The sequence below is a fragment of the Asparagus officinalis genome, chromosome 5, assembly GCF_001876935.1.
Source record: "Asparagus officinalis chromosome 5, Aspof.V1, whole genome shotgun sequence".
Classification (NCBI taxonomy): Eukaryota; Viridiplantae; Streptophyta; class Magnoliopsida; order Asparagales; family Asparagaceae; genus Asparagus; species Asparagus officinalis.
In genome coordinates this window covers 11530025-11547408 of record NC_033798.1, presented here as the reverse complement: position 1 = coordinate 11547408, position 17384 = coordinate 11530025, and the positions used below count along the sequence as shown (strand labels likewise).

The 17384-nt window shown below is 36.6% G+C and overlaps 2 protein-coding genes across 2 annotated transcripts; one reads left to right on the top strand and one right to left on the bottom strand.

Moving 5' to 3' along the window:
- Nucleotides 743-4124, bottom strand: LOC109841518. The gene is made up of 7 exons (XM_020410482.1): nucleotides 3787-4124; nucleotides 3004-3284; nucleotides 2654-2861; nucleotides 2477-2542; nucleotides 2262-2416; nucleotides 1454-1814; nucleotides 743-1379 (listed from the first exon to the last, which is right to left on the bottom strand). The coding sequence occupies exons 1-7, from the start codon at nucleotides 4122-4124 to the stop codon at nucleotides 743-745; spliced, it is 2046 nt and encodes a 681-aa protein (XP_020266071.1).
- On the top strand, nucleotides 4775-16477 carry LOC109841517 (transcription initiation factor TFIID subunit 15b). Its single transcript, XM_020410481.1, is given in 11 exon segments — nucleotides 4775-4820; nucleotides 4823-4915; nucleotides 5000-5117; nucleotides 5200-5234; nucleotides 5237-5399; nucleotides 5699-5894; nucleotides 13512-13662; nucleotides 13745-13826; nucleotides 15846-16078; nucleotides 16201-16252; nucleotides 16332-16477. Coding segments are annotated over 9 exon segments (1026 nt in total). The 5' UTR covers nucleotides 4775-4789; the 3' UTR covers nucleotides 16003-16078; nucleotides 16201-16252; nucleotides 16332-16477.

The following is a 17384-nucleotide window of genomic DNA, read 5'->3' as shown; positions in this document are numbered from 1 at the left end:
TCTAATAGACTGTTTTGTTAGGTCTATTGTCTGTTTAGTTAATTCTATTGTCTGTTGTGTTAGTTCTAATAGACTGTTTTGTTAGGTCTATTGTCTGCTTTGTTAGTTCTATTGTCTATTGTGTTAGTTCTAATAGACTGTTTTGTTAGGTCTATTGTCTGCTTTGTTAGTTCTATTGTCTGTTTTGTTAGTTCTAATAAACTGTTTTGTTAGGTCTATTGTCTGTTTTGTTAGTTCTATGGACTATTTTGTTAGTTCTATTATCTATTGCCTGTTCTGTTAGTTCTAATGCTCAGTGTGTTAGTTGTGTTAGTTATTTTGTTAGTTCTATTAACGCTCTTGTTAGTTGTAATGAGAGTTAGTTCCATTAACGCTCAGTGTGTTAGTTCTATGTGTTTTCGTGTTAGTTCTAATGCTCAGTGTGTTAGTTCTGTACAGTGGCATGCTAGTTCTAATGTGTAGCATGTTAGTTCTATTAGGTACAATGTCTGTTTTGTTAGTTCTATTGTCTGTTTTGTTAGATCTATTGTCTGTTTTGTTAGTTCTATTGACTATTTTGTTAGTTCTATTAGGTACAATGTCTATTTTGTTAGTTCTATTGTCTGTTTTGTTAGTTCTAATAGGAACCATGTTAAATCTATTTTTAGAAGTGTGCTAGCAAATCGGACAATACAGATCTATTTTCATTACATGTTTTATTTCAAAACACACTTAGTCATCGCTAGTTTCATTTCAATCACACTTAGTCAGCGATGGTTTCATTACAGGTTTTACGATTATGCCCTTCCAGATGACACCGAGAACATTTAACTGGCCGGGTGTAAACAGTTCTGTTGTTGATTCGCCTGGTCTTATTTCTCCCTTTCCTTTTTGTTGTAATTGGAGGTAGGATCTGTATCTCATCCCTTGGCACGCTGCGTTTCTCGTAGTCAGGTATAGGGTAGATGATAGGCTCGTAGCTCCTTTTAAAGGCGTCAGCCGTCATAAACCAGTCATAGAATTGGTAGACATCCCTTTTCATAAACATAATGCTTGCGCATGCATGTTTGCAAGGGACACGGGTTACATCCCACCCACGGCAAGTGCATGTTTTATTGTCTAGATCCACTTGACAAGATCTATGGGATTGTACTTCAAATAAGCCTGTGTGGGACTGACGAACCTCCAACGGGCGTCCATTGTCCATGTTCTCCTTGAGGGCAATTTCAGCTTTGGGGCAAAGAACTTGATTCCAACTTTCAGCCATGACTCGTCGCTCATTCATGCGCACCATGATCTGTTTACGAATATGCTCTATCAGTTGGAGTATCCGTAGAAGCCTTGCCTCATGAATCCATTTGTTGAATGACTCTGCAACATTTGATGTAACGTGACCATATCTAAACATAGACAGTGTTAGTTCTATCTACTTCTATTAGTTATATGTAAGGTAATCAAATGAAATATTACTTGCCTAACTCCAGGAAAAAACGCATTGGCCCAGTTTTCTGGAGCATAGTTCATCACAATATTGTATGCACGCTCGTCAATTAGTCTGATGTCGTCCATATAATCATTCCATTCTGCTCTAGTATATTTGTAACAGGCAGATTGCAGTAGATTACCCAAGATCTGAGAATCCTTTGACTTGAATCCCAAATCCTTCAACTTTGTTCTGAAGTTCTCGACCAGATGCAGCACACAGCGAGAGTGTATAGAATCGGGAAAAAATTCTCTAACTGCTTCTCTGATCCCTTTATCCGCATCTGAAATTATCACTAGCTTATGTGGAGGGTTGTATGGATCTGCCCTTTCATAGAGAATGGACCACAGACCTACAAAGAGTATTGGTTAACATCCCTTAAAATTAACTACGAAGGAGATAGAATTGTAATAGCGATATTAGAACTAGATTTCTGAAGTGTTAGTTCTGTCAGGTGTCGTGTCAGTTCTAATATTTTGCCCGTTAGTTCTATTGTTCATTGTGTTAGTTCTATTATTTCTCTTGTTAGTTCTATTGTCTGTTGTGTTAGTTCTATTATTTCTCTTGTTAGTTCTATTATCTGTTGTGTTAGTTCTGTTATTGATAGTGTTAGTTCTATTGTCTGTCTTGTACAGTGTCATGTTAGTTCTAATGTGCAGAGTGTTAGTTCTATTGTCTGTTGTGTTTGTTCTGTTATTGATAGTGTTAGTTCTATTTGTTCATTTTTAATAGCTGCATTTGATTGTGGTGTGTTAGTTCTATTTTTGTTGGCACCATCATGTATAATGTTGGAACTAACCTTGTAGGAACCACTTCCAGTTAACATTATTTTCTTGATCGCAGATACAATAGGCCAATGGAAATATCCCCTGATTGCCATCATATGCTACGGTGCTTAATAGTATACCTTTGAATCGATCTTTCAGAAAGGTTCCATCCAAAAATATAAGTGGTCTGCAACATTGTAAAAAACCATTTATGCAGGCCGCATAGCATATGAATATCCTTGTAAACCTACCCTCGTCTTGTTCAACATGAATGTAGCTTCCCGGATTTGTCTTCTTAACCTCGTCTACATACCTAGATAATTGAAGATTAAGCGTTAGTTTCAACATTATAAAGTTATGAGACTTATAGCATCATATAAATGAAAACAACAGCAACTTGTGTATATATGATCTTCTGATTTACCATCTCAATTGATCGTAGGACTCATAAGCATCACCATATAATCGCTCTTGAGCTCTTTCTTTACCCCACCAAATCTTACTATATTCAACCCTAATCCCATATGAACTTAGAAACTCCTTCTGAACGTCAATAGGTCGTATATCCGGACGTACCTTCAACGTGGGTTGTAATTGGGTAGCAATGAAATGACGAGAGGCTCTAGATTGACCTGCATTATTGGCATGTTGTCCACAGTTGTGAATGTCCACGAACCTTTTTATTTCAAGTCTATTATCATTTTTCGGCGGAGAGGCAAATAACATCCATGGGTAATTTTTTGGCTACCTTAAACCGGCAAAAAACTTGAATACGCTTTGGTTCATTCTTCACAAACTCATATTCGAATTTTTTGGCCATGGAGTAGTATAGCAAGGCCAATCTTAACTCCTTCACACTTTCAAAACGTTGCCCCTCCCCAGTTAACGCAGTGTGCCACCAAGCAGGAATCCTCTCAGATCTGCTAATCATGTCATCAATCATCATAACATTATCTCTTGAAGGAATGTCATTGGGATTCTTATCTGCAACAGTTGTGGACGACAACTCCGGCGGGCCACAGTCTATACTTTTCGAGTTTAGACTTCTGGAAGCGCTACAAATATTAACAACTGGAACATAGTTAATCATAAACTACACAAATAAAAGTGTTGATAGGTCTAACATGCTTTAGAGTAGCTCTACCCCATATGGAACTGGTGATAGAACTAACATACAATCGTGTAGAAGTAACAAAATAGCTACTAGAACTAACAGAAACCCCTATATGTATTAATAGAACTAACATGCATGCAATCGTGTAGAACTAAGATGCATGCAATCGTGTAGAACTAACAAAATAGCGATTAGAACTAACAAAATAGTCATTAGAACTAACAAAATAGCCATTAGAACTAACAAAATAGCGATTAGAACTAACAAAATAGCCATTAGAACTAACAAAAACCCGTTCAGCAACAACACGTTGATTAGAACTAACAGGTCAACGATTACAACTAACATATTGTTGAAATGCATCTGAAATCCAGTTTAACATTCAACATAGACAAAAAGAAGACGATTAGCACTAGCGTTCGTTTACTTCGCAGTTAACCTACATGTCTTGTGGGACTTGCTCTTTGCAAGGTTGGACTCGCTCATTGCAGTGTATATTCTGCAAATCATCAGCTTCTTTAAAAGCTTTCATGTGAACCTCTTTCAGTCCAAGATTGTGGCAATGCTCCACCATAGACATCATGTCCCCCTTGTTCTCAATAGGTAATTTCAAGCTTCCAGCTGTTTCATCTTCGTATGACAGAATTAATGACTCATATGGAATACCTAACCTCTCTGCCACATCAAATTTAAGATCCAGGATGGTGGTTGAGGAGTTAATCTTCAAAAACACCGCTTTGTACCCCGAAGAGACAGTGCAAATGATGTCCTTCTCAGCCATTTTGAAGAGAAGGTAAGATTAATGGCGCGAGTAAAGGAGAGAATTTTGGTCTGAGGAGAAGTAATGGATAACTAAATAGTTATTGCTCATGATGGGAAAAAAAGGGGGGAAATTTCCCTCCATTTCTTCCATCTTATCGCATTAAAGAGGAGTGTCTACTGTTAAGGGACGGCGCCTCGTCTGGGGAAGAAGGAGAAGAGCAGTATCGCCTTTTTTGAAAAAATACAATCTGCTTTGGTACAACGCTGACGTGGAGGGGGCTTAAAACATTAGTATTTACTTTTTGGGGCTAATACACATGAGCCGAAATACGAGGGGGCTTGTCACATGAAGTTCCCACTTTTGGGGCCTGGACACAATTTTCCCATCCAGGTATTGACTGAGCATAAATTTAGAGGGTTTATTTACTCGAAAAGTTCAGAAAATAAAATTGATTTATCTGATCAAAGTCAAAAATTTTACATTTTAGGCCACCTTTACTTTTCCCGCAAATCATAACAAAAACGTTCTCTATCCAATCACAACCGTTCATCAAGCCATTACTACATCCTACGGTCACAACGTCCGGTCCCACTTTATTTCTACATCGGGGCCTTACAGATTTGCCCTAAAAATCTCTCCTTTCGCAATTTTTTTCCTCTGCTCACTCTCAAAACCCTAATCAAATGTCTTCATACGGTGGCGAAGGCGGATACGGCCAGGCGGATACGGCAGAGGCGGCGGAGGAGGCGGCGGAGGATACGGAAGAGGAGGCGGAGGCGGTGGTGGATACGGTGGAAACTCCAACAGAGGTTATTAGGGTTTCTTTTCTCATCCGATTCCAGTGTAAATATCGTATTCCTGTGATCTAATCAAGAGTTTCGTTATTTATTCAGGAGGAGGTGGAGGTTACGGCGGTGGTGGAGGTGGAGGAGGTGATCGCGGCGGCGGTCGAGGCGGCCGTGGAGGCGGCGGCGGCGGCCGAGATGGAGATTGGGTCTGCCCTAACTCTAGGTTGGATTCTTATTTCTCTTTTGGCACTAAATTTGTTTTCTTTATTTGATTTGTTTGTTAATTGATCTTATTCTCGATCCAGCTGCGGTAACGTAAATTTTGCGAGAAGAACAGAGTGTATAAATGCGGAGCCCCGTCTCCTGCCGGTGGAGGTGGCGGGGAGGATCTAGCAGAGGCGGAGGTGATTATACGCAGTGGCAGATCTGACATAATTATGGCGCTGTGGTGCTGTAGGAATTATGATGGGGGTAGGAGTTATGATGTAACCGTGTGGCAGTTCTGGTAATTATGAGAAGGGGAGGTAGAGATGTAGAGATGTGGCGGCTATGCCTCAGGCCTCGTCCCCTCTGCTCCTGCACCTTATTATGTTGCTCCTCCTGCTGGAATTACCCTCCGGCCCCTTAATGGTGGCGGCGGAATGGCTTTATGCGAGCGAGAGCGGTCCCACCTCCGGCGACTTACGGTGGGTCCCAGCTCATATCCTCCGAGCTTACGGAGCACCTGCCGCCACGCGAACCCTTGATGTGCACAGTGGCCCGTGGCCGGGAAATCCGGGGCGGTATGATGGTGGAATATGGGAGGTCGATGGGGTCTAAGGGTCTGATGTGTGGTGGTGGGGATATGGCGGTGCTCCTATGCGAGCCCCCAGTGGCGAAAGTTAAGCAATGCGATGAGAATTGTGGTGATTCTTGTGACAATGCTAGGATTTATATCTCAAATTTACCCCCAGATGTTACTACTGAAGAGTTGCAGGAGCTTTTTGGAGGGATTGGGCAGGTACTGATTTATGTTTTCTTTAGTATAGTTTATATATTTGTTTATCCCATTATTCAAGGCAGTTTACTTGCAACATAACAAATGGTCACAAAGACACAGTTGAGTCCTTTATGCTTAATGGTAACCCTCATATAGACATTCCCATCCCAAACCACAAAAAAGGATGAAGGACAAAAACTGGAGTTATCGAGAGGTCTTCCAGAAATCATATTTTCAGACTATTATTGTCTTTCTATAGTTTCTGTACCTAAATAATGTCAAAGACTCAATAATTACGTAATATGAAGGTGGTTACCAGCAGGATATTAGACAAAAAAAGAAAATAAAAAAAAGAACCAAGAAAAGAAAAAGAAGTGAACTCAGCAGAAAAAAGATGGAAGCAACAGGAAGAAAGCAAGAAAATGAAGAGAAAAGAGAAGAAACATACCTCACTACTAGATTTTGATTGCCACTCGCAGATTTTTATTGCCGCTGGCCAATTTCTGAAGTCTGATCACTGTCACAGCTCGACAATGAAGAGAAAAGTGGGAACAAGAAAAGCTGATGAAAAAGAAAGAAGCCCTAATTGTTTGGATCAGGTTATTTGAGTTTTGGGTTTAAGTGGTAACCGGGTTCTACCAATAACCGTGAAATTTCAATTAAAATCTGATTACTGATGCATTTAAAAACATTGGTGGAAAGTTTGAGGAACATAAACATATTTTCCCCGCAAAAGGAAATTGCGTCTGAAATGGGGATGATGACTTGCAATCAGCTTGGATCCAAAGGAGGGGAGGGAAAGTGAGTGATTTAGGTAAATCCATGGGGAGGTGGAAAGTGAAGGGGTGGGATCTACTTAATAGTGTTTGGATAGACAATAAGGGGATGAGAGAGTTTACTACAATTTGAGTTTGTTTAGAGTAGAGAATGGGAAGCGAAGGGAAGCTACTTGACCAATATGTTCTTCTAAAGAAATTATAGACAATTCTATTAATTATGAGTTTTGGTTTTCTTATAGGGCAATCCTGGAATTTAAATGAAATTCCATTTACAATCCCTCTCCTCTCTCAGTCCGTCCACTTTAAGAGGGTTAAGAAAGTGGATGGATTTTCTTCTTTTTAGCCCTCCTCTCCCCTCCCATTGCTAACTAAAAAGTGTAAACAAATAGTTTTAGGAGGGTTAACATTGTAATCTCCCCCTCCCTTGCCCTCCCTTCTAAAAAAAATCTTTCCAAACCCAGTGTTGGATTCCACATCAGTTTCCTTCTGGCTTCTGTGTTTATTTATAGTAACTTTAGGATGTTTGATGGTACGGTATTAAAATGATTGTTTTGGCAATATTATTTCTTTCTACAGATAGGTACAATGCTGCTTCGGGTTTTATTCGTATCCGTTTTGTTTTAGACGTAGGGATCATTTTTAGATATATCATACATGTTTATTCTAGATATTCATGTCTGTGTGATAACGCCTGTTGTTCCATAACCATATTAGGTGATGCACTATATAAATAGCTGATGAATTTGTAAGCGTGATTTGGAAGTGTATGAAAATGCAAATGTATGTAAAATGTTCCTTGAGAAGATTTGCATGTAAACTTTTAAACGGCTAAAATACCAGATTGGCCTAAATAGTGATACCCCTTTACCACTTTGGCCTAAAAAGTGACATCGACGACAATTTAACCTAAAAAGTGACAAATTGATGACAAATAGGCTTTTCTAATCACCGGAGTTATTTTTTAGCAAAAATTTAAAGAAATTTTATATATAGACCACTCAATCTCTTATGATTTTTAAATTAACCCATCTCCTTTCCCTAAATTTCTGAAATTTGTGAAAAAAATCCTCTTTTTCCACTATCTTCTTCCTCCTTCTCACCATCTTCTCGATTCCCTTATTCTTCATATACCCTAACCTTCCCTCCTACCTTATTTCATGGATCATCAAACTTACTTTCTAATTTCCTTTATCTCCTCCAATCTCTTTTACTCCAAATCCCTAACATCTCCTCTTTCCCATTCCTTCTTCCTTCTCCTCATCCTTTCTCTCACTCTCTCTTCCTAGTTGCTTCACCCACTCCAATATCCAAAATTAAATATTCCACCACAAATCTTAACCTCATTCGTCTCTTCTTGTCTTGCTCTCTTTCTTCCTCCTTGCTTTCTACTCTTTCATCCTCCAATCATTAAAAAACCAATCTCCTTAAGAGTGAGGATATATGAAAGAAAGGAGAGAATGGTGACGATTTGGAAAAGAAAAGAATAAAAGAGATGACAAGAAGGATGAGGGAAAATATGGTGGGAAGGGAGAGATGAGTTCTTTTTTACAAATTTTAAAACTGGAGGGATTAAATCATAAAATATGATAAGTTTGAAGGGTATATATAACAATCTCTTAATTTTCTTGCTTAAAAACCGTTTCTGGTGATCGGAAAGGTTTATTTGTCGCCAATTTGTTTCTTTTTAGGTCAAATTGTCGCCGATATTATTTTTTAGGCCAAAGTGGTAAAGATGTGGCACTATTTAGGCCAATTTGGTATTTTAGCCACTTTTAAATTATAACAGTATAGAATGATATTGCCAATTGCAACATTTATTTGAGAATTTTGGTAAAACTTCATTACATTGCGGGGCAGTAGTTGCTGCTCATAAGTTGTAATGGGTAATTGTTTTAAGCATGAAACTACCCAGGCTTCCTTTGATGATTTTTAAACTTTAGACTTAACATCGACTGCTTAACAATTTTTGTATGGACATATTACGTAGTATATGTCATAAATAATATTATGTGCTAGTTCATGCCTTACATATTGTGACAAACCTCCACCATGTGAAATGTTTATTTTGCTCATGTTCCTCGAGAAAACCTTCTTTTTTATGCTTGCATTGCATGTATAGACATCTGCTTGTATCATCCGAGTCTTTTTTTGGGTCTCTCACATGTTTTCTTGCATGTTTCTTTTACTCATGGTCCTCAAAAAGAATTTTCACTTGGGATAATATTTGTGTGCTGAAGTAGTTGCATGATTCCTTGGACCCTTCTCGAACTTCATGTATAGTTCTTGTGAATCGATTCCATGTACATTTGTGAATCGATTCTTTCCTGTATGCAATTGGTTCCCAAAATTTGACGTACCACTTAGAAAAGTGCGGCATGCAAAGTCCCTTTTAAGTGAACGTGCATAAGGTGCAATGCAATATGTGCAATTGAGTGAAGAGAGGCATAAAATAGAATATATGGTCTAATGACTTTATTGTGACTAATACCTATGTTAATGAAATGTGAAGTGAAACCATGTTCTTAACCTATGTTAATAAAATGTGAAATGAAACTATGTTCTTAACCTATGTTAATAAAATTTGAAGTGAAACCATGTTCTTAACACAAACTATGCGAAACGAAAACAAACAAATAATCGGAGTTCCATAAAAAAAGTTTAAATATTTTGTAAGAAAAATATTGAAATGCATAATTAGCTTCTAGTTTATGGTTTTCAACTAAATACTTTGGAAAAATGTTAGCGCACTCCAAAAAATTTACAACATACTACTGATCGAACATGCATACCATAGCAAGCTACCCCTATCGAATCCAAATTTTCTAAGTGGTGTTTTGCATATCTGAATCTCGCTACTTACCACGTACAGTGGAACTATGTGACCTAATATGCAACATTTATTTGAATTTTTTTTTAAAAACTTTCTTGCGTTGTGGCCACTAGTTGCTACTCATAAGTAGTGATGGGTAATTGTCTCAAGCATGGAACTATACCTGGGCTTTTTTTGGTTGATTTTTAAACTTTAGACAAACATCGATTGCTCCACAATTTTTGCTTATTGTGTCAAACCTCCAACACATGAAATGTTTCTTTTGCTCATGTTCCTCAAGAAAGCCTTCATTTTTTATGCTTGCATTGCATGTATAGATATCTGCATGCATCTTCCGGGTGTTTTTTTGGGTCTCTCACATGTTTTCTTGCATGTTTCTTTTACTCGTGTCCCTCAAAAGGAAATTTCACTTGGATATTATTTGTGGCTGAAGTAGTTGCATGATTCCCTGAACCTCGCTTGAACTCGTGTACATTTCCTATGAACCGATTTTCCTTGTATATTTGCGAATTGATTCTCTCTTGTATATGAATTGGTTCCTCAAAATTGACGTACCAGTTACAAAAGTGCGGGTTGCAAAGTCCCTTTAAGTGAACATGCGTAAGGTGCAGTGCAACGTGTGCAATTGAGTGAAGAGATGCGCAAAATAGAATATATGTGCTATCAACTTTACTGTGATTAATACCTATGTTAATAACTTAATATAATGTGAAGTGAAGCCATGTTCTTAACACAAATTATGTAAAACAAAAGCAAACAAATATATGGAACTCCGTAAAAAAGTATTAAAATATTTTGTATGCAAAATATTGAAATGCATAATTAGCTTTGTAGCTTATGGGTTTCAACTAAATACTTTGGAAAAATGTTAGCACACCGCAAAAATTTACAATGTACTACTGATCGAATATGCATACCCTAGCAAGCTACCCCCTATCGAGTCCGACTTTTCTAAGTGGTGATTTGCATATCTGAATCCGTACCATGACCCACTACCTACCACGTACTGTGGAACTGTGTCCTAATATGCAAAGATGCATGCATGATCTTCCAAGTGTTTCTTGGTCTCACATGTAAAATAATTACTTTTCCATAGTGTTGCCTCAAGATAGTAAAGTAAATATCTATTAGATTGCATGTGATTGTAAACATAAATGTAAACATAAATGTAAACAACCTTCAACATAAATACTAATTACATGTTTCTGTAATGTGCTCACTATTTTGCGAGACAATTTCTTCCGCATACCTCCATTGAATCAATGCCTTTGGTCAAATGATTTTTACACCCATATTTTTCTTTTAAAAATTTTGCAACACGTGTGCAATAAATAAATTTTCTAATGTTGGGATGACTATCTACAAGTTTTGATATTGATGAAAGCCTTAACTAAATGACCTTAAACACTTGCATGTAAAATCATTTGTCTTGGACGTGTGTTTGTTATGCAAGTATATTTGCTATGTAAAATTGAATACAATGCATCAAATTTCTACTTGTTGCCCCATATAAATTTTAGTAAAGAGATTTATGAAAGGCATACTGGATATAAGCTGTTATGTCATTTGGCAAAATCTACTTTCCTAAATATGAGTGGTTGGGGTGGTGAGTCTACCCATCACAATGTGACTAGGAGGACGGCCCTCACTATTCATCTATTTGTGGTAGCTCACTTAGAGCAAAATAAGCTAGCACATCATACTCATGTTTTTCATTATTAGATATGATCTAGCATGAGTTTCCACTCTATTACAACCCGAAACCAAATAAAAAGGGGTGAAAAAACAATTCTTTGCATCCCAGGAGGTTGATAATAGCTGTTACTTAGGGCTCCTAAGCTTCTGTGCCTGCACACAATTCTCTTTTGAAAGTAGATCCCATGTGCCAATCATGATTCTAGGGAAGATGCATAATTTGTTGTATACATGCCTATGAATCTCAGGCTGAACTAATAATATACACACATATATGCACATAGTTACATGGGTATGTGGGCATTCAGATAATCAAGGTATTAAATATCAGATATTGGGGAAATATCGGATGGCTATAATTCATATGAGATTGCAGATATCGGGAAAATATTGGGGATATGTGGTAAATATTGGAATGTCATAATGGATGTTTGTATGTATAGTATAATACACTAAAATGTAATCTCAACATAATGACATCTAACATATAAAATGTAAGTTATATATATGTTTAGAATCACTAATCAACATTATAAAATAAATAAAAGTACAAACCAAAGTTGCAACATTTCGTCTGATTTTTGTAGGCCAAAATGTCATTTGATATAATGGAAAAATTATGATATCTCGACCGAAAATTGACAAACGCGGTATAATGTTTTGCAACAAGCCATATAAAAGGATATATTATCCAACAATCAGTTAATATATTGGCCATCTTGGGGATATATTGCCCAAAATAGCTAAAAAACAGTAAAGCATATTTAGAGACTATATCGGTTGCGACAAGCTCTATAAAGGATATATCAGATGATATATTGGGCCATGTCGGGGATATTTAAAACAATGCAGATAATGATAGAACATCTATGTTTTTTTATAAGGCTTTGATAATTTCTGGAATAAGCATTTTTGCATGTGTCAATATGCATGGACATCTATGCATGGACATCTATATTATTGGCCTTTAGTTTAGGAGATGGCCCTCATCAAAGCTATAGGCTATAGCCAACCCCAAATTGGAATAGAGGCTTTGTTCTTGTATCTATGTTCATAGCACATATACGATTGCATGTGTTTGTATATGTTTGTGTGTGCAATATGAAGATATATCTGGACACCTGTGTTTTCTTAAGGCTATGTTCTTCATTTTCTTCTTTATAGTTGAAAATTTTGCATTGCGTACTAATTCGGAGTCACATGTAATCTTTGTGACTAGTTTGAATCTTTGGTCAGATCATGGAAATTTGGGCATGCGCGAAGTTATATTTACTTTTTTGAATTTCTTGAAATTTGTATAGTAGTAGGCACTAACATTTGTGTTTTCGGATGGATAATTTGTATTGGTCCAAGCAATGGAGAATTGGGCGCGCTCTCCGTTGTAAATTTCTAGTGACAACAACTAGAGCCCAGGATATTTGCACTTGAAAAGATAACTATCCCATGCATTCCCTGTTCTTCATTGGCCTCTTTGCCTACGCATCTTTCATCTTCATTAAATCAATCTTTTGGGTCTTAGCATCTTAAGCCAGAGATGACAGTTCAATAGGGTCATCAAATATATTAGTGACAACTATTTGGAGGTTATTGAAAATTGTACTCATTTGTACAATTAATTTTAATTTCTAAGCATATTCAGGAGGAAACAGTGTCCTTTGGTTTATGTTTACGTCACCCGGGCACTTCTATCTTGAAGCCATACCTGTACCGGGCACATACATGTCCCTGTACTCGTATATAAACTCCTTGTACGTTCCTTGCGTATATGCATGATTTATTTTGGGCATGTACTCAAGTAAACAAAATATATTTCAACTTGGAACACTTGTCAAACATTTCCTGGACGTAAATCCTACACTTCATATCCACTTCTTGAAACTCGTTGCTATAAGTATTTTAATTATCATAACATGTGACTAAAATTCCTTTGATCTCATGTAAACTATTAATTTCAATACATAATGTGTATATGAATATTTATATAGCATTGTCCTTGCACCCTGCCTTTTACAAATTTGTTGTGTCCGTACCATGCCCATGCAACATAGGTTTTATGTAAAGGATTAGTAGCTTGGCTTTTGCGTCCCAGTCAACTGTGGGTCCCAGTCTCCATATCCTTCATGACATCTCTCTTTACGTGAGGAATAGCTGAAAAGCCTGTTCTACCATGTGGCTCACAGCTATTCTGTTGAAGCTTGCAAATATTCATTTAATGTCCTTCTGGAATCATGCCAATCTTGAAATGTTGTTTATCCATGTCCTTTTTTTAATCACATATTAAGTAACTGTGACTGTATCATTCATAAATTCTCAAATGTTCTTTTCCTTATTTAGGTTGGGAGGATCAAAATGAAAAGAGGATACAAGGACCAATGGCCATGGAATATAAGGATATACACTGACAGCAGTGGAAATAACAAAGGGGATGCCTGTCTTGCTTATGAGGATCCTTCTGCAGCACATTCTGCAGGGGGATTCTACAACAGTTAGTTTTTCCCAACATTTCGCTTTTTTGCAAGGCTACCTCTGAAATTTCTTTTCATTCTCTTGTGTGCTACTTGTTTCAGACTATGACATGAGGGGTTATCGCATCAATGTTGCCATGGCAGAGAAATCTGCACCTAGAGCTCCACCTGCACAAGGTCATGGGTATGCATTTTATCACCTTTGATTCTTTGTTGTACTTTGGAATTGTTTTGTTAAAATGTATTTGTGCCCAATCTGCTGTTTTGTTGATTTTTTTAATTCATAGATCGTGTTAGTTTCATTGCAATTTCTGTTTAAGAAGCATATCTCGTTCTCACTCTTTATGTTTCTTAAGGTAAGTCATTACTCAAATAATTCAAGATTTCAAGTATTCCACCCGCAGGAGTAGATGATCCTTTGAGGAGCATATCCAAGAATTTTTTTTTATCAAGGCCCTGTTTGGCAAAGGGTTAAGAAAGGGGGATTAAGGAGAAGGATTAATATAGTTAGACCATTTGATAACCCAATGGACTAAATTATTAACCCGTTATATAAGTTTTATTTTAGGTCATGTGATCATTTTTAGTGTTTGGGAATAACAAGGATTTTGACTATTTTCTTTATAATTAGAGGGATTAACTCTTAATCCTTCCAAATAGGAGTAGTAGTAAACCCCTCATTTTGTGAGGTAACCTCATTTTAATCCCTCTAGAGGGGTTAGCTTAACTCTTCTGCATTTTCTGTGTTTGTCAATTTATGGTGTGTTAACTCACTTTAACCCTTATATAGATTTTTTATGTTTGGTTGGTTAAGAAGGGGGTAAATTTTCCTTAACTCCTCACTTAACCCTTTGCCAAACAGCACCTAAAAGCTGTATATTATTGTTATCTCTAGGAAAATTGTGCTTTTCTTTCAAGTTGACGTGTGTGGAAAGTACAATGAGTTCATATATTTCTATTTCGATTGAATCGGTACTTTGGGTTTAGATATTCTCTTTTTTCTCAAAGACTAGGTTTTACTTTTAAACTTCCTACTGGTAATTAGAACTAGAAGGTCCTTATAAATGGGTCTGAAATCTGTTTGCATGTGGGCTCAACCTATGATAAATCGAATATATAGCATATTGTAAGATATACTAGTCGTATCGTAGACATTTATCATGAGGTACCTAAGTACGATAAATATCATCTCTCTTACATATCATATTTGAATTGTAAGGTACATATTGCATATGAGAAGCGATTGACAACTCTGACTAATCTTTAAACAAAAATAAAAAAAAATCCTCGGGACATTTTGGTGGCAAAAGGATGGGTGTCATTTTTGAATGTATTTTGTTTGGGATTCATATTCTTTTTAGGATTATAAAGTGTTGGATGGGTCATTGCAATTTAAGGTTGTGTAGCCTGGGTAGCAGATGGGCGTTCAGGCGGTTCGTTCTAGCTCTCTTTCGCCTGAAACGTTGCGTACTGGTTGATAACTCCTTTAACAATATAAACCGTTATAAAGATTCTTGCTGAGCTTTATTTTTCATCACCCCCCCCCCCCCCCCCCCCAGTAGTAGATTTTGAGACATCTACTTTTTGGTTCTGGATCACAAGCTGTATGAGATGAAGTTGATAATTGAATTTATATTGTTTTAAGGCAGAACATATACTTCTATGTTTTGTAGTTTGTTGCATTTGGGAAGCACTTCAAGGTTCTACTCTTTTTTATCGCTTCTTATTTTGTCATGCTCTATTTTCGTAACCTTCTTCACAATTAAATTCATTCGCATTAGAGTAGATAAGCGGGAACAAGATTGAAGGCATGTCTAGATTATTTCTATAGGTCTAGCCGCACTGTAAAAGCAAAATTATTTACTGTTCATATTGTTATGGAGCATCTGTTTCTTATTGCGGTATGTATATTTGGATAAGGGTTAGTACTGGGTGGACCTCCTGTACTATTACCCAATTACAAGTTGACCCCCTGTACTGTTGTTGCAGATAAATCCCGAGTGAATTTTTTCACACTCTACCCTCCAGTGGTCTATTTGTGACAAAATATTTCACTAAAGGGTTAATCTGCAACATTAGAACTGCGTGAGGTATACCCGCAATTGGGCAATAGTAGTGGGGGTCAATCCGCAATTAACACGTTTTGATAAACCTAAACCTTTGTCTTATACTGTTATGTTCTTTTCTCCCTATGTTTGTGTAGGGGCGGTAGAGGTGGTGGGTTACGGGTGGTGGTGGGGTGGTGGTGTGGATGGAGGAGGGACGCAGGGACAATTATCGGGGTGGTGGAGGTTCAGGGCCTGACAGACACGGGCACGGTGGTCAGCGTTCTCGCCCGTATTGATCAAAGATCCATTTAGCATGTACTATTAGAGTCAATGATCTCTTGGACTAACTCTTTTTATTTGGTGACCTGTACTCAAAGTGGAGCCTAAGGTAGGTTATGCCTATCCTAGGTCCCTTCCTTTGTTTTGTTTTCCCCTTTTGAAGTTGGATGGTTGTTTTAACTTCTTGAAACTTAAAATTGATTTGTGTTGTGTTGATGTTTTTTTTTATAGTGGCTGATGGATGTAATCTCCAACTTGCTGGTAGGTTTTGAGTTTTTTTCAGGTGAGTAGTGATTTACCCCATTAGAAACAAATCTTAATGACATATTATTGTTATTATATTCCCTTGCATTTATCTGCAGGGATGCATGGTTGTGTGGAGGCCAAGCCTGTCTAAAATGTGTTTTAACTTCTCACATTGGTTGCCTACGTGACTTGATTTCTTTAATAAATACTGATAAAAGCGATTAATTAAAGAAGGGTTTGGTAGAGCCTTCTTAGATCTGTATTTGGCTGTGCAGATATATATATTTGTGAATATATTAATTTAGGGGGGTTATTGGTTGGTGTAATTTTGGGGTAAGTGGGATAATTTTTGAGACTTTAGGTGTTATTCGTTGGGACAATGAGATTTGGATTTCACTTGAAGGTGTTATTCATTGGGGCAATGAGATTGAGATAATTATCAAACTTTTCCCAAAATTATCCCACTTCAATACAAACTTTTTGTCTCAACCTCCAAAAGACACTCCATTTTTAACTTTGGGACAATCATGAGTAAAGTGAGATAATTTTGAAACACTAATTTATTAAATATCTAATATATGTTAATTGTATTGTAATATATAATATATCTAAATTATATTATATTATAAAATTCTGTTATAACATAAGATAATAAAATATTATGTAATATTATCTAATATAACATTATTATATATTATTATTACATATTGGTTAATAATATTTCATATATTATAATACTAGTATTATAAAAATATTAGTTAGAATAAAAATATTATTGTAATATTTTTATAATATAAAATATTGTATTATAATATAGTGCTTATATATTTAATATAATGATATACTAATTATATTTTTAACTTCTCACATTGGTTGCCTACGTGACTTGATTTCTTTAATAAATACTGATAAAAGCGATTAATTAAAGAAGGGTTTGGTTGAGCCTTCTTAGATCTGTATTTTGCTATGCAGATATATATTTGTGAATATATTAATTTAGGGGGGTTATTGGTTGGTGTAATTTTGGGGTAAGTGGGATAATTTTTGAGACTTCAGGTGTTATTCATTGGGACAATGAGATTTGGATTTCACTTGAAGGTGGTATTCATTAGGGCAATGAGATTGAGATAATTATCAAACTTTTTCCAAAATTATCCCACTTCAATAAG

What these genes read in the sequence shown, in the direction of transcription:
- LOC109841518 (XM_020410482.1), bottom strand. Translation starts at nt 4,124, where the DNA reads ATGGCTGAGAAGGACATCATTTGCACTGTCTCTTCGGGGTACAAAGCG. An exon ending in TCCTACGATCAATTGAGATG is followed by an intron (nt 2,543 to 2,653) that starts GTAAATCAGAAG and finishes TCAATTATCTAG; the next exon opens with GTATGTAGACGAGGTTAAGA. An exon ending in CTGGAAGTGGTTCCTACAAG is followed by an intron (nt 1,815 to 2,261) that starts GTTAGTTCCAAC and finishes TACTCTTTGTAG; the next exon opens with GTCTGTGGTCCATTCTCTAT.